The sequence below is a fragment of the Colletes latitarsis genome, chromosome 10 (genome assembly GCF_051014445.1).
Source record: "Colletes latitarsis isolate SP2378_abdomen chromosome 10, iyColLati1, whole genome shotgun sequence".
Lineage (NCBI taxonomy): Eukaryota > Metazoa > Arthropoda > Insecta > Hymenoptera > Colletidae > Colletes > Colletes latitarsis.
In genome coordinates, this window is record NC_135143.1 from 14634982 (window position 1) to 14653563 (window position 18582).

The following is an 18582-nucleotide window of genomic DNA, read 5'->3' on the forward strand; positions in this document are numbered from 1 at the left end:
AGGGGTATGTTTGTTGACCAAAAATGCTTGTAATTGACACCTACAACCGAAAATAATTTTTCCAGAACGATTTGAAATTTTTGAATTTAATTGTTAATAACTTTTTAACGAAGCCTCCATCAACAAATTGGTATTCTTGATTTTCGTCTTATTTTGGCCTCTAGAATCCCTCATTAAAATTTTTCCCAGGGGTGGCCGAACACTCTGTATAGTAGAACCTAAGCTTTTAATTTAACGCCAAAATGTTAAGAATAAACTTTATCCATTTGAAATTGAAAGTGGTGTATTTAAGGGGTTCATACGCGTGGGTTTGCACGTTTCACTTCAGTCCGTTTTGTCCCTGTGCTCACGGTGAATAGCTGCATGATATGTCCGAAATTATGGAGCGTGTAACTACGCCGCAAGAATTTATGTCACTCTATGTCAGACTGGATGAAAGAAGCCGCGGAACATATTGTTGTCGAACAGCCCAGCAAAAGTCACTATCGTTTCGTGTATTCGTGGAACTAGCGACGGAACCTAGAAGCCTATTTTGACACCATCGATACACTTTCGTTTGAAACTGATATTCTTGTATGAAGTAAAATTGGAACAGGATTGGGCACATATCACTTTCTCGACTATTATTATCAGAAGGAAGTATTTCTAAATGTCAAAATTTGATTTCCTACGGGTAATTCGCATTTCTAAATGTTTCGGGGTGCCCGAGTATTTAAAAATGCTTAGTCGAGTTCCTAGATAAAGATTCATTTGAAGACACAGAACATTATGATTATGGTAAATCCACAAACAAAATGTTCATATTGATTAACGAATACAAATAATGCTTGCAAGTCCTAAAACCTTTATTTATTCGGAGTTATTCGAGTAACCCGCAATTCTGACATTTAAGGGACATCGTTATATTATTGAAGTCCCAGCGATACTTGAAGAAATTATTCATAATGAATGCCTGGCATTTAAATTGCATCGATACTTCAGGAAATGTCAAAAAATGCATCTCACTGTTACCAATGGAACCTCGTTTCGATGTCCATTTAATAACTCGGTGCAATGCTTCGGAATTGATACGTATCAGTATGAATGAGTACGTAATTGGATTCTATAAATTCCATCATTATGCGATGCCGTGGAGCTTTCAACAAAACGTAAAAACGGAACTAGCTCTCTATCGTGGAGCGTTCTTCAGACCTAAACGACGTACAAAGGAAGTTATGGATTAAAATAAATTGAAAGTAATTAAGCGACGAAAATATGAAAGTAATTGCAGCATCGAGAGAAGTTGTCTCCTCGCTCAGGGGTGCATAAACGGAATCCGCCAAAAAAGTTCGTACGGACATATGACCTATTTCACATTGTCTCCAAGTTACAGTCAGCTTTGTGTTTCAACAGTTCTGAAGCTGGGTGTAGCTGATTCTATTGAAATGTTTACGAACAACGCTTTGTATCTCGTGTATGACCTGATTATTCTGTATACAATGCCTCATAACGTACTGTGAGTCTTTGGAGTTCTCTTGAAAAGAATACATTTTGCCGTATTTTAAATAAACAGACACTTCGAACGAGCTATTTATCACGATTCAACGCCTTTATTACGCAAACGCGGAAGCATATCCGCGAATGTGTACAAAAATAAAATAATTTTGCATAACATTAGAATAATGTAATGAGTGTGTGTGACTGTTCGTTCATTAAAAGCGTTTTCTTCTTGCGCGGCTGCTGGCCGACGTGTTCTCCCATTATCGAGTTTAATTCGACAACGTTCACGTTTACACGAATTAGTCGTTTCGATCGGGAATCCTTCGGCCAAACCGGAGGAAAGTTGAATGGCTGCAAGAACGAGTAGGGGAAACACGACCTGACGTGCTTCCACCGGAAATTGGTCACCAGTGCGCGTGGACAGCCGTTACAGACTGATTAGTGGCACCTCATAATTCGGCGAAATGGTTTTAACTGGCCAAACCGATTGCAGTGATTACTGTAGATGCGATTTACAAATGATTATTATGGGCATTTGCGACGATTATTGTAGACGTTGATTTTCGGCGGTTTGCGCGGTCAGGTCACGTGTCGCAGTCGAATTTCGAATCATTTCGTGAAATAAACGCTGTGGGACGAGCATGTTAAATATCGTTCGACGTTACCAACAATAGTTTGTCTGCAAATGGTATTGCAAGCAGCGCAACCGTTTGCATAATCGATTGTTTGTTTATTCGAACGGATGATATAACGTTAAGTTGGGAAGGAACATATTATAAGATAACATGAATAGCTTTAGACGCAAACGAACGCGATAAATAGCATAAAGCGTAAAGATAAAATTTAAATATTTTCAAATATAATATAGGAAACAATCAAAATTGTTGTGTTGTTTCTAATTCATTCAAACGGTAAACAAAAATTATAAATTGCATCAAGTATTGCAGATAAGATAATGTCGAAGAACATATACATTCGTTTATTTGATAGATAACCATGTTGTCGATCAAAAACAATGATTTATTTATTTAATTAATTTCATCGTTTGAATAATCACGAAGTTGCGTACTTAATTTTTCGCACAAATACTTTACAAATAAAAGAACTTAGTAGTCGAGTTATATTCGAATATTTGAATATGAAAAATCTCGACAATTAGTCGCGACCCTAGCTACGATCTATTTGGAACGATTCGAAATCACCGCCATATCTACGAAACAACGGTAAAGCACGAACGCCATTGGCTAGCCAATGACGTGCCGCGAACGGACTAAATAATCCGAGACGCCGCTGCGTGGCGTTAGTTGTGCACGGCGAACACGCAGCAGCGGCGCGCACAGCGCCGCGCATCGACGGAATAAAGCGAGACCGGACATAAGAGAGAACGAGGTAGACTCGTTCGCGTTCCGCCGAGGTGGTGCAGTTTTCCAGTTTCGCGTAGAGTGTAGTGTTTTTCTTCCTTTCCCCCCGTTTTCGTGCATCGAGTGTTGTGTGCGTCGATGAGGCGAGGCAGACCTGATCCTCGATGATTAAGGAGTGCATTTAGGTAATTAAGAATTTTCTTATACGGCCGCGCCCCATTAAAATGCGAACCTCGTCCCTTCGGGACGCCTCGCAACGAGGAACAACTACGGTGCGCCACCATAGCGCACACGCCGCGCCGGCGTTATTACCGTTCGTACGTTTACTCGGTATTGTACCGTGAATAACGTGCTCAAAATCGCGACCAGCGTCACGGGAATCGTACCGATCGACGTTTTCGAAACGGATCGCGTGTGTCGCGAAGTCGTGTATAAGGTGTGCACGACAAGGGGAAAAAAGTACTGTGCCGGGAAGGGAAGCGATTTGCAGCATGGTGTGACGCCGCGTCAACGTCGATTCGTTCGAAGGTTCGTAACCCGAATCGTGCCCGAACGCAGGATTTTTCATTCTCGCATCGTGGTGCGCGAACAACGTGTGGCCTATGTAGATACGAAAATAATGGTGCTTGACTATCTTATCGTTGGCACTCGGGACCAGTGGCAGTGAGGCAGTGTTTTCGTTGCCGCGTGTATCTCGCATTATAATCTCTCGTATTTCGTCGCCGTGACGCCCGTTTGTTGGCTGCGTATAATTTAACCAGACACGGAATACAAAACTCAACCAGCGAGGAAGATAGGAAGCTAGTGCTGGCAAATCGAACGATCGGTTCTTTTCCCCCCTACTCCGGATATTAACGAAAGAGGGAGAGAAGAGATACAGAGGGAGATGTATATAGAGAATGAATGCCCGTGCGAGCGTGTAAGAGAGACAGGACATTCTAGTCCCGTGATTAGTTTTCTCTCGCGTCTGTACCGCTTCTGGTCGTCGACTTGTATCTACGTACCTTTTTCCACGCACCCGATACGCGCCATATACATACATATACCACCGCGTGCTACTGCCCTCCGAACAATGCTGCTTTTCGCTCCACGCTTTTGATCCCGAAAGCGAACGATGCAACCAAATAGTACGCGCACGCTTTTAATTGTGCTCCCCCCGTAAAGAAACGCTCTCGCTGAGTGCATTTTACGTTTACATTTCGATCGTTTTCTCGATACAGTTCGAATTTACCCGTCGTAATTGTTTACCTCCTAATTTACATCAGTCTCGAGCAACGTTCAACGATATCGTTATTTGCTGCTATTAATTCGCACACGCCGCGCGATAACGTGATAAAATCGTTGGAAAAAGATAATACAAATTTCACGGATCGCATAAAACGGAATCATAACAAGCTATTTCCGGATTACGGTTTATCATCTAAATTGATAGTGCATAAATCGCCGGTTAAACGAAATAACTATCGCGCCCTGAAACTCGTTGGCCGTTGCATTTATGGAAAAGCCGGTTTGTCCGTTATATAAAGAAGCCCGGTGTGCTTGTGGTGCGAATGGACTGTCGGTGAAAGAGAAAATTTTACGCGAATTTACGCATACAAGGCGCGCTTCTAGGTATACTCTTTGTTTTGATGACGGCAGATGTATTCGAATTAGCATTTAGGACTATTGGAATATTTTATACGTATTCGAATATTATTATTTAAGAAACTATTCAGATATTTGCAATATTTAGAATACTACACGTTATCAGCAATTGATTTTATTCACGCATAAAAATTCGATAAGGAACCCCAGTCGTGGTTCTAATTATACAACGTATTAGTAATTGCTTCAACGTGTTCGAGCATCCCTCGTGTAGTCCCGTTTAACGTTCGTAAACTGTACGGTCGTTTCGAACGGACGCGTAGCTCACGTAACAAGGGTGAAATGCACAGATTGACAAATCGTAGCGATCTTGCACACCGGATCGCGCGAATTATGGATGGATCGTGATTGCTCGAATCAGTCACGGCGGGTCGTCCGTTAATATTACGCAATGTCTGGTACAACGACCCGCGTTACGTTCGAAAAAACGATGCTTTTATAACGAACGGAAAACGACGTAAGGATCGCAAACTATCGGTTCGACGGTTAAACGATTGGACCATTGCCGTCGTTAAGTTCCACACACGCAGAACGCAGGTATAACGGAACGCAGATTGCACTAAATTCCACAGTCCAATTGCATTGCGGATAGCAGCAGAGCGAAACGGTCACAGTCGCCAGTATAGACGTGTGGTCGATTAGAAAGACAGGCAAGGCTAAATATAGCACATTTGCGTTAACAGAGATTTTCAATTTAAAATTTAGATATTCCCTGATGCGGTGTACAAATAATTAGCGACAACATATCAGAGCGACGTTCTGAATTATTCGTAGAATGGGAACCAACGAAAGTTAGACGGTGCGCATTTACATTAACTATAAGTCTGGTACTTGCGTATTCCTGTGTCCTAGTTCGTTCATTTAAATTGAAAATTGTATAAATATTAAAACGTAGTGATCTTCGTGTGAAACGTAGTATGAACATTATTTATACAAAAAGGAATACAAGCGTTAGTAATTACGAGCTAACTAGAACTTTTACTTTTAATTTTTACAAGGTTATAACGTATAAAATTTACTTAAGCACTGCCCAAGGTTTCAAGATTATCTTTGATAAACAACTCGTTTAATTGGTGCATACGTTATAGCATTATCATTCTCCTTAACGTGGTCGTACGCTGTTATTGACGAGCGATTATGGCTCAAAGCACATCTGCTTCCTGATGTAGGATCACGCTATCACGATCTCACGTCCGCGCGTCGATATACGTGATCACAATCCAACGAACAATACGCGTTTTCGATTCATGTTGCCGCGTTTATTATCTAGGTACGAGCGCCAGTGCTATCTATACACGGCACGCAAATGCTCGTTCATGGCGCGTCGAAAAAGTATCACGCGTTTCGATACATCGTACTGCGACATTCGACGTCCGTTCGACATGACGTTTCCCGTATTCTCGTAGCGCGGAACATTTTTTACGATCGCGAGAAAAGCCTCTTCATCGGCGAAACGTCAACCTTGCTGTATCGTTGCAGTACAGAATTAACCTTGCGTATACGTTACGGTTTTAAAATCAACTTGAGCATGGGTCAATATTAAGCGGTTGCATTGCGTACAGCAATATCGTGTAATACGTTCGGTGCATTATTACGTGAAAATCCAGCGACCATTAAAAATTCAGATATTGTGCGATCGATATATTAGACCGATGGAAAAGGTCTGATCGAGATATCACCTCTGTTTGATAATGCAACATGCAGAGCATGTGATCAGTGGCTTTGTCGAAACAAAGTGTCTCTCGCTACGTGTGTGACACACGCAGCCAGACGTGCAAGCTGAAAGCGCCGTTCGTAACGGACAGAGCAAGAAACCCGTCTGGCGCACTTTTAACAGAGGTGGGGGGCATTGAGAAAGGGGCGTAGCAACGAACGTGAGAACCCCTTTCTGTTTTCTACGGCGAATAGAAGACAGTTTACACAGTATACGTGGTTTAAACGTATACAGAGTGGTACTTCGAAAACAAAACGGATTATCATCTTCACAGGCTATTATTAATATTTTTAATTATTTTTATTTTATCTTTGGTCGACGAGTATGCGCAAATTTTTTGTTCCAGTAGTAATTTAAAAAATAATTAAGAACCTATTCCTAACTTGGGCACGCTATACAGTTACTTAGTTACTTAATTATTTAATTATTTATGGTTTCGTTACAAAGTAGAAAATGTGCATAATCTCTGGCATTAATGATAAAAAAAATTCCATTTCACTATCGGGTTACGTTATTTTCTTGAATCCATAACAATGTATGTCGAATCAAGTGATCATTACGTGGATAACCTTCGTGTACTTGCAATAGTTAAAGAAATAATTAAGGGCATGCATTTAGATGAGCGAGCAATACAAAAGTAGAACCTCGATAATTGCAAGGAGGCAGAAAATTCTTCCAAGTATCGAGACTCGACCAATGATCGGAATAACCAATTCAATTGGGAAGCTACGCTTACACAGCATATATCACGTATGGTCGCTCCACCTCGAACATCATTCGTTACTAAGCTACCATCTCCTCCACTCGTGAACAGAATGCAACGAACGAGGCTCGCATTTAATCATGTATCGAGATTCTACTGTATTAGAGGAGTCCCGCACACATGTATATGGAATCTTTCGCGCTCGATTCAATCGGTAATCTCGTGCGTCGTAATTAACATGCACCAGGTGAAAAATAGTACACCGCGTGCGTTTCATCTTTGTTTTAGTAATGGAAATAATGGATAAAATCCTGGTCGACAAAAATTTATTTTTACCGCTTAATAAAGTGTTGTCACTTTTCTAGATAAAAACAGTAGTTCGGTTCTTAAAAACAATTAAAGTTTTTGTATGTAAAAACGTCACGAACACGTGTTTGAGTGCGTGCACGTGACGCCGAGCGATCAGCTGACTGGGATTTAAATTGCGCGAGCCGGCAGTGACGTCACTGAACTTTAACTGTTTATTTTTCGAAAACGAAGCCTCCGATTGTAAAATGATAAAGGACTTTCTGATCTCTTTACGCGCGAGGAATATGCTTGTTCCGACTCGTCCCTTTCGAAACACCCCGTATAACTTGACCGAACCAAAACCGTATCTGTACAAAGGAATTGTTTCGAAAGCTAAAGGTCGAGCGTTGTATTTTTAAATGAATTTCATCGTCTCCTGGTAGATAAAGGCAATCGAGCGATAGTCGAGATAACGACGAATCGGACTGTGAACCTTAAACTCGAGATTCGAATACATAATTGCATCCGTTGCATGAAAGTAAAATAAGCAACGGTGTACGTGCTCGGTGTCCCCTCCGAGAGGCACTTGGTCGCACTTTTATGTATTTATCGCCTGACCTGAAAACTGAACGCGCGAAGCCATAGCCCAGAAGCATTATACTTAGTTTTCCTGGAACGGCTAGCACTTCGTAACCGTGAATCCCTTTACCCGTGTTTTATCGTTAGAACGTTCGCGTGCGCACCTCGTAACATTTTAATTCAATGGCAAACGATTCGTAGGAACCCCTTTTACGCACTATCACTCATAAATGCTGAAACTTTTCTCCCAAGTCCCATTTTGTCATGCCCTTCTCGGAACTCGACGTTTGGGTGATTTTTTCGAGAAAAATGCGATTTAAAATTATTCCTTTCGGTGTCCAATGTTGCACTAGGAAAGAAAAATTATGGACCACCCTAATAGTTTCTTAGTCTTGTATCTTCTGTAAGTTTGACGCGGACGTCTCTGGTGACTCAAGGTCGGTCAAGCGTACCTTATAACGTTTCCGCGTAAAGTCTTTGTCGAACTTATTTTTCCGTTTTCCCGCTACACCGTTTAATTCCCGTGACGGTTTCTTTGTGATAGAAAGTTCCATTTAAGTGGCTTCTATACGCGTGCCCGTAATGAGGAAGCGGTTCGTTAGATGTAACAAAGGAACAGAGGGCCGTTGATACCACGTGCGCGTTTTAAAATAGTGTCAATCCAAAACGGAATTTTCTTTGTACGCGTGGAAAATAGAAATACATCCAGACACTGGGCGTATGAATTATGCGAGCCAACGAGTCCGCGCGAACCTGCATTCTGTTCCTGGAACTCTTGTGTCAGGGATGGGCAAAAAGTATTTCAAAAAGTCGTCTAAATCTGGCTTTACCTAGCTTTAGTATAACAGTTGTGTAGGCAAAAATTTATTAGTAAATTAAAGAAATTTTAAAACTATAATATTTGTAAACATTCAATGTATGCATATTTAATATTTTAGATGTATTTCAATTACAAAGTTATTTGGGCTTAATTCTGATCGTGGTACAGTATTTTTAACGGTAATTTTCTTGATGCAGTTGCGATTGTAGTCTACTTTACGACTTACGTGTGTTGATTTTCGTCGGAAATAGAATTTATACGTTGCTAAAAGACGGAGAAAATTACTAACGCTCCTTTGTCTCGAATTTTCCGCATTAGCAATTATTCTTTCCTCGAAATTTACGTCTATTTACGAAAATTCATGACGACATAAGACAAAATAACTTTTAAAAATGGCAAAGCTGAATTAAGAGCATCAGAAATGTATAAAATATCACCTAAATGACCCTGCAAATAAATTAATGCTTTCAGTCAAATATTGAACTTTACTTATTCATGTGTATTATTAAATTGGCTATTAAAAGCAATTGGGAACACATTTTAACTCCAAAGCGAAAAGTTGCTCCTTTTTGCGAAACTTGATGCGTTTCGTTTCGTTTTTAGAGTTAATGTATGTTTCTAATTGCTTTCTCTTACCAATTCTATATTCCATATGAATTATTATTCGAGCAAAACAACTACTAAGATGAATCAAAATTTTTGACTTGAGTTATTGATCGGAAAGTACATTTAATCATAAATTATATTTAAGTTAATTGCTACAGTGTAATTTTCTCGGCTGAAATTAATCATATCTTGTTTTTAGTTGGCGAAATTTGTCGACAATTTTAATAAGTTTCGTTGATTATGGAAAATACTAACGTCTCAATTATTCAAATACTACAGAGTCCCTTTCATCCATCACGTGAAAAGTTCATCATCTTGATGGATTTTATAATCATGCGTATGACGAAGATTAATGGCGAAACGAGACAAAATAATCAATACACATATCGCGGAGATGAAAAGTTACACAAAAATATAACACACTTTGAATAACACAAATTCTTTAATTAACTTTTAATATGAGACAAAATAATATAATTTATAATTTGCGTAACCTTTGTATTTTGTCTAATTCTCGTTCTTGGGAAATATTTTGAGTTATAAGACTAAAAGAAGACGTAACTTTGATAAAATCTGTACTTGTAATTGCAACGATCTATTAGAAGCTACCATATGGGGTGGCTTTGACTTCTAAAATCAACACTTTTTGTGGCATTATGATGTAACCATGAAAAAGAAACAAATTCAATGATAAGTAATATTTACTATCGCTAAATGTTCTCTATATACTGAAGGTTAAGGTCGTAAATTCGCTTTCTTATCAACTACGACGTGGTAGTATAAAAAGTGTACTGTGCCATTTATAAACTTCGAAGTAGTTACATCTTCATAAATATGTAATACGTAAGACTAACACAACAAATCGTATAGCCACCAGAAAACAGATAAAAAGTATTCGTTTTCTGATGCGTAAGACACTGGAAAAGTTTTCTCGTCCAACTGCATTCACTTTAATCTTTCGATTCGTTTATATTATCGGTTGTGGGATGTTGCAATGACAGTAATCTTTAGGGGGGCATTAACATTCTAGATCGAATGCAGTTATTAAAGCGCTTTAAAAAAATCATATTTTTTCCCCCCCCCCCTTTTTTTTTTTTATTGAGATTAGTCGAAAAAATATTTTACAGGAAGGCAACTAGGCCGGAAATAGTTGGGAAACGTTGATTGGTATCATCCTGCGACAAAAGTTTTCCACGTAGCGCGTAACGCGAAATAATGAGCGGCCATTACAGCATGTCTGATGTCGGACCAGCATTCCGTAGATCGTTTCATAATCCATCGAATATTCTGATTGCAGTGCAAGGACTGAGCATACCTGGGAGCGTTTGAGAAGCACGTCCCCCGAGACCCCTCCAACCAAAATCACTCGCCTAACCTCTCCCCTGTCCTCCTTATCCTCCTCCACACCCTTTCCCTCCGCAAATCTCGAGAAGAAGACCTCCCATCGCAATCACAGAATCCGTGAATTCGTTATGGACGGTATGGATGCAAAACCAACCTTGAACGATGACCCGTCGGTCACCCTAACCATCCGCCTGATCATGCAGGGCAAGGTAAGTCGTACAATAGATTTGGCGGTCATGTTTATCGATTAACCGTTAGGTTACTCGGTTCGTTAACCGACGTGGCCCTTCGAGAACCACCTGTTAATAATTTTGTAAACCGAAGAGCCCCGAGTATGCTCTCAACGTTTCTTGCAATTTAAGATACGAGACTCTGGGGTCCACTGATAATGGGCTGAACCCGGCTTTGTCTCCCTTCAATTTTAACCAGGACCGAGGTCACTTGTCGAATATTCGAACGCTATAGTGATTCAAATTAATAGAATCAACCCTCGATTGCTTCACAGAGGGTGTAAAATATCTTGTACATTTTTTAATTTAGATTAATCTACTGTAGACAGACTTTTAAAAATAATAAAGGTTCGAATCGATGCGTTTGACTTAAAGATACAGAATACAGGAAACGACTGTGCATTAAAGTCTCGTCCATTTGATGTTTTTTTTTTTTTTAAATTAGATTTTTAGAGAACTGTAACAGTCACGTAGGATTTCGAATCTTAGTCGTACGTAGATTGAAAACATAGGAACAATTTGGCATCGCGGACACGTTCATTGGTACATGGCCTAAACGTACCGTTTTTCTCTTTCAAACAGAGAAATACCTTTGGCAGCAATTTTTCCGATTCTATTATTAAATATTGCGTAAGAATACATTATAATTTATTTTCAACGCGGATTTATCGACTTTGATGAAGTTTTTATAAACTCTAACGTTTGCTTCTGAAATAATTCAGCAGTTGGTTGGAATATGAATTACGTTTTGAAAAGTATTTTACGACGTTAATGAAGTTGCTTTCTCGAAGGAAGTCAAAAGTGTGGCTACAGCAAGAAAACATTCATTATGTTGTCAGTTTTAAGTTTTCGTATGCATGCATGATAGATTACCGACCGACATCGTGCATATGGTTAACGCAATTGTAAATGGTAGTAATTTAAAAAAAATTACATTGAACCCGTGACCTCGAGCGCAGAAACTGGTTTATCCCATCTACGCCACGATCGCTTCGATGGCAAAGATTTATATTCATGGTGCATATTCCTACGTATATTATCTTAATTACTTATATCTCTAGAGTTGCTGAATTATTACATCTTATATTTTACACGTAGCAACAAGGAATCTATAACTAACCTACTCTCCTGTAGATGTAGGTTAAAATTAGAGGTTGATACGTTAGGCTTGACGCGTATAGTTCGAACATTTAAATTTTATTCTACGTGCAGTCTTTGTCTACCTTTTATCGAGGTAAACTTGACCCATTTTGTTAATTGTGAGCCAAGGTATGCCACTCTACAAGTCGAAGCTTAACTGAATCAATTGTCCAACAATTACATAAGAATACGCGGTGCTCGTGGATACGCTCATTCGACGCAATTCCGTTTAGCATGGAAGACAAATTGCAAATATAAATCAGGAGACGTTATTGCACAACGTTGCACAAAAACACGGATATATCATTTCGGCCCACGTTGGAAGCATTGCATCCAATGATGGTGTTATTTCTAAGTCTGAAACTTATCTGTATTGAAACGTTTGGACACTTTGGCGAATCAAAATACTCGGTAAATAGAATTGTAAGTGAAATACGTTTAATGTTTTTCGATCGACTAAATATCTGAAATAATTTTATTCGAATAAAATGTTGTCCATCTCCGATAAAAGTCGTTTCGAAAAATTAAAGAATTCGAGGAATCCGTTCGAACGCGTAGCGCCGATTATTTTCGGAAGGTAATCCAAGTCCGACGAAAATACCACCCTTTCGCGCGATTCGAAAATAAAAAACGCGACTATCGATGGCATCAGGACGTGGATGGTGTCGTCTTGGCTCGCGTAGCCGGTGTAAATTCGAGCGTCGTTCGTCGATCTACTACTCTCTTGCCTTCTGACAGTTTATTGTGGTATGTTTACGAGCCACGTTTCGTTGCATTCCGCATCCCGTCCACGTTTTCACGTGCTAACGGGGCACGGTGCACCCGGAAGACGTTCACTTTCGCGCGGAACAATACTCAGAACTACATTCTGAGTTAAAATTAACCCTTTACGATTCAAGAATTTTTTAACCACTTCCTCGACTAGTCTCTGTTCTGTTAAAATAAAATTCTAATACGATTTCGTATACTTCGCTCGATATGAAGGCAATATAAAAACACCAAAGTTCGTTTTGATTTAAAAGCAATTACAAAAATGTATTTAAAAATTTGTGCCCTGAATTTTATATTAATCCTTTTGATACCCCCTCTCATCGCCCATTTTTGGTTAATTTTACCCAAACGAAAATGTTAAACTGTAAATGAAATTCGGTGACCCAAGAAACTCTCCGACCCACACTTTGTAGCGGTTCTGCACACGCAGGTTATACCCGCAATAAAAGCACCCCGGTTGAATATAAACGGGAATCCCTATTCGTCCTGTTCTTTTTTCTTGTCCTCGCATATAATATCGCAAATTTAGTAGTGCACGTGCTGCTTGAAAAGCAAATATGAACGACAAGAGTATAGAGCAGCGATTGTCAAACCAGTCGATTGCTACAATTAATTAACTTGTTTATGTTAACACGCAGTGCCAGAAAAGAAAATTTAACGATGCACTCGACAATTATAGTATTAATAAAATTCAGAAGTATCAAAGTACTAGAATAAGAAAATTGGCGTGATTTTTAATAAAATGGAAATATCGTGAAGTGCAATGTTTTTTTTTACACATCAGAGTAATGTAATCATTTGTCAGAGCCACGTGGACAATACGATGCAATAAAATTGGAGTTGAGAATTATTCCCAGTTCGAAGTTTGATTCGACCGAACTATAAGGGTTAAATATCCGGTATAGTGGTTTCTATATTCCCCAAGGTTGGCAACCGCTGGTTGTAGAGGGTTTGAACGGAATTGTTAGGGGAGTTTATATTCGCATCCGTGTTCTCTTCGTGGTTCTGTTGGGAAACAGGAATACAAGGAACACGGTACGAAAGAGCGAACTCGTGTCGAAAATAAAATGAAATCACGAACCACGAGCATCTTCTTGGCACGCGCGCTAACCGATTTATTGTTGACTCGGGTCATGGATGCGCGGAGCAAGCGATATTCGCGCTCAGAGAAAAAGAAGAAAGGAAATCGAGCGAACTTTTATTGCTCCGTTTCTGATTTCGAGCCTTGCGAGTCGATGACTTCGGTAAACTGCGCGTGAAAGTGCTCGGGTACTTAACAGTTTCGCAACCGATGATGTGGTACTACTTTTTATTGATCGTAAACTATTTCATAGATCGACAACACAGACCGAAATTTGTTCATTTTCAACTTATACCTCCAACGAGTCTCTACTAAAAATAATTTTATTTTCAATTTTCCATTTCAATCTAAACGTAAGAATTTGAAAACTTTCGTATTTTTTTCGGACACAGAATAATTAACAAAATATTGATCCGTCCATACCACCACGCGAATAACAAACTTCTGCTCGCAATATGAAAACAAAAATTGTTGGAATAGGGTGTTAAAACGAATTTTTCGGTCGGATAAATCCTCGCCATAATACCGAATCCAGAATAAAAAGAAAAAACAGGTGAAATGTACTCGTGGTGTCGCTGAGCCAATTTTTTATAAAACAATAAACAGCAAAATCTGTGAAAAATATTAACAGATTCATGGTAATTTCAATTTATTTATTATCAACTGCAAAATTTATTTAAAGGTAGATACAGTTGAGGAAATACTTAGCTTAAATTGTTCAAGTAGGATCTCTTTTAAAAAAAAAATTCTCACGTTACGAGCTTTACTGGAAAAATAGATAAATGGATAAATAGATAAATTATTTGAATATCGCGGATAGCAAATTAAATATAGAAGTACCTTTAATTCCACTCTACCAATCGAGGAATTAATAATTTGAGTTCGGAATAATCTTCAGCATCAATAAGAAAAGTAATCTATACAGTATCGTCTCTTCAATTCCCTACAGATAAATGCATTACCATTCAAAGGTCTGGGATCATCCCATTACCAACGATTAAATTTCTTTTTCACGACATAAGATCAGGGCTATATTACTACTGAAATAGAATACGTACTATTTTGTGTATATCGTACATAGAATGGCATTTTAGTTTAAAAATAGTTTACTCAGAAATAAATACACTTTGACCTGGATACTACCCGATGCAGAAATATTGGAAATATTATTTTAGTTAACGTACGCCATTGTGAAAGCAAATAAAATAATGTTTCGAATGTCGCTATGGAAACAGAATCTATTTTAACGTTGTTTGCACCGGGATTAGAATGTTTCGTTTCATCTGTTCGTACAGATTAAAAATAAAATATTTTGCTTGGCCACAATTTAAAAGCGCAAACCGAAATGGAATATTTTTCTCATTGTTTCATTAGTCGAATAAAAACGGTTCAACGATCGTTTGAGAAATACTCTTTTGTTTTTACATTTGCAAAGCTATAATATGCAAATGCGTATATATCCAAATGCAAAGGTGTAAAAGGGCACTGTTTGGTCGAAATAGAAACGCATAAAATCGTGGTAGAAATAATGTAATGGATCTAATTGTCCAGGACGTTCTGTATGCTAATTAAACATATTCGTCGTGTATCGTTCGTATAAAATTGTGCCGAACTCTTGACAGTGGCACATTGTGTTCCGCGAAAAGATGTTCGGACAGGGACGCGCGGCTCGTTCGACGTCTACACGGGACGATTAATTGCTAAGACGGCGGGCATTAATTACTCGTGCTACGACCACGCCGTGGACCTGCGCGACAATTAATTACGGATCTAGGCGAAGCCTAGGTCGCGTCTCGAGACACACGAACGTGCCGCGCGGAACCAGCGAGAACTTCGACACCGTAATAGATCGTAATGGATCGTGAAATCGGCGGAATACCGTCGCAACCACTGTTTCCGTCTAATCCGGACGATGTTTGCCAAACGGCGCTCCGTTTCGACGACACTTGGGGTAGAAGCGCCTTGGTTGCGGGTATTGCGAAATCCCCTAACGATGCATTGTGATTTATCCATCGGCGAAAAAATAGAAATAGATGAAGGAGGATCGGCGAAGGGTGGGAAGTTCAAATTCTTGGCAGTGCATCAGATTCTCGGCAGATCGCGCGTTGCTCGATCTCCGTTAGGCTGCTGGTGATTTCCACTCTTCTTATTGCACGCTGTGTACCTCTGAATACTATTATCAGGACCGTGCCTGATCGTTACAGTATCCCAGAAATGTATAAAGTATTATTTAGTCCCGAATATATTTTTTGTATAACGTTTTTCATTATATGGATCATTTTAGACCCAATTTTAAATATTTACATTTAATGGAAAAAGATTTTAACGAGCATCTTTTAATATTCTAATTGCCAACGAGAAAACTCGATCGAGAACGTAACATGGAACATATAAAATATTTGTATATTCGTCTTCAAAGAAATTTTTGCAAGACGGACAATGTTCATAATGAATTTTTTCGTAGAGAGCATTGTACGTTACAGAACCTTAATTTATCAACCAAAATGAAGTATAATATCGAACATTCCTGGTCTTTTGATATCGTTCTGAAAGCAATTGCATTCCACTGCAATACCATGCTGATTCTTCGTATGCAAAAGGTTAAAAAGAATTTGAAAAAAAATACATTTGTAATTTAAATATGAATGGCAACAATAATCCAGAAAAAATCTACAAAATTATCATTGTAGTTTGCAGATATAATAATGCATTTGTCCATTACAAAAAATTTAATTCCGTAAATTTTAATTTTCGTTCGACTTATAAACGTTCCTGGTACGAAATTTTCATTGGGAAAATTTGTCTTGGTCCTGGGAGCCTCGATGCACCGTTCGCGCACGTTCATACTGGGTACAAACACAGACAAACCGCTGGCACACGTAGGCCGATATACCGATACCAGTTCGTGCTGAAGTGCAGCACGGAAATTATTGCACGTTTCTGCATATCTGAACGGTGCTCGGGCTCCACAGGGCTCTTTCCAGGGTCGGTTCATTCGTCTCCCTTTATCCTATCGGCGCGCACCCTCGGCGAGCCACCCTCTTGGAGGGTTTCCCTCTCGCGTGGCCCCCTTTTTTCTCCTCGGTTCTCTTCGCGTTTTCTCCTAGCCGAGACTCCGCGTCGTCCCGCCTCTAGCGGCCTCCTTCTCGGTTGGCCTTCGTGAATCTCGCTCGCGGCTACTACTTCCATGACAAATCTCGTTACACCCACGTTTTTATGCCCCGGTGGTGGCGGCGACGACGTCGATGGGGCTTCCCTGTCCCGGCGTCGATCTTCTCCAACCCCTTCCAGGGGTAGTTTCGCCCGTCTCGCGAGCTTACCGTTCCACCTGAGGGATCCAACAGACACACAGTGTAACACAAAACTCTTGCAGCAAAGAAATATTATTGAGTCGAATCATAAGTAATTGGTATTTCTTCGTAACAGACATTTTTCTCGTTTAAAAGTGTTACGATACACTTTCATTAGCATTTATTTGGTACCTTGTCGATTCCTAATGCTAAATAATGAGCTTCTTTTGATGAAAAATACGTCTAGAAGTACTCTTGTAAATTCTTCTTAATGAAGGATTAAAATGCCCCCTTAAAAAGATACGCATAAATATTTTAAAATAATTTTTGTCTGTAAAGAGAGTACCAATTATTTTATTTTTACCAGAATAACCTCTGGCCATCGTCTTTCAAATGTTTTGTTACAACAATGTCCAAGTCTACTTTAGATATAATAACAGACAGTTTTAGTTGCCGGGTTACTTCGCAGCAGATTTTTGAAGTGGCCTTCTATTGGCAACCACACGCGCTTCGATGCTATACTGTATAATATCACTGACGTTTTATACACTTTGTTGCAATTCTTGAATATTTTACTGTTGACTTCGGGTGACCCCACAAATAAGTATTCCGCCATCCTTATTGTATTTCTTACGCCAGTTCGAAACCTCACGTATAACTCATGCTCCAATTTAAAGTGGATGCGTCTGAGAAATAAAAAATATGGGAACGCATATTTATTGAACAGTTTTATTAATTTTTAACTGTAAAATTGAAGACTTTAAAGTCATCCTACATAAACATTTCCAGTAAATTTATATCTGTCGCTTTTTAGTGAAATAAACATTGAAATACAATTTTATTTAAGCGAACCAAATGAAATATTCGGTTCCATTAGCTCTTATTTAAAACGTTGCTCTGCTAGCAATATTAACTCTGTAGCTAAGTAATCTGTTTAGTTTATATTTTATTTTTCGTTGTGCTCCGTTCGAATTTCCACGGAAAATGATCTTACATGATTCTGTCCTGTTAAAACTAATTGGATCGAATTTTTGCAAGTATATTTCTTTCGAAGGTACTAATTAGAAAACGCCTATTAAGTGTTCCGCTTCACTGTTCAATATTACCTATATGTACCATAAACGCATATCGTTGGATATAATTATGACAGTGATTTAATAAAAATTAACATTTACTTGCAGTTATTTTATTAAATAAATTTCACAACAGCGTGTAGAGCCTAAATCGCAACGAAAAACGTTGTTCGGTGTTCCTTTATAAACAAGTAAACATAGATAAGAATCTGAATATCTAGTTTCATCGTTCGATATAATTGAGTTTATTTCAAAAACTTCATAATTACACACTCTGGCCTTGTTTTGGAGTTTGTGTTTCGCCATGCGATAGCGGGATAACAAAACCGATCGCATAGATTGGTTCTTCTATTAATATCGACGTTGGGTAGTCCCGAATTTTGCGCCAACTTTAAATTCAACCCGATACACCGATTATATCGTATTAATAATTGCCGTATAAACACGTCAAAAATGTTT

General features: G+C 39.0%; 1 protein-coding gene across 11 annotated transcripts in view; it reads left to right on the forward strand.

Moving 5' to 3' along the window:
- The window catches only part of Mub (poly(rC)-binding protein mub), a 183227-nt gene that overhangs the window by 113736 nt on the left and 50909 nt on the right, over nucleotides 1-18582 (forward strand). For 9 of the 11 annotated variants that reach the window (XM_076774530.1, XM_076774535.1, XM_076774540.1 and 6 more), the window contains one exon: nucleotides 10492-10747. In XM_076774530.1, coding sequence (XP_076630645.1) covers nucleotides 10492-10747 — 256 coding nt within the window. Of the gene's footprint in view, nucleotides 1-2788; nucleotides 3026-3189; nucleotides 3369-10491; nucleotides 10748-18582 lie in introns of those variants that run through there. The other 2 variants (XM_076774536.1, XM_076774541.1) reach the window with 2 other exon arrangements.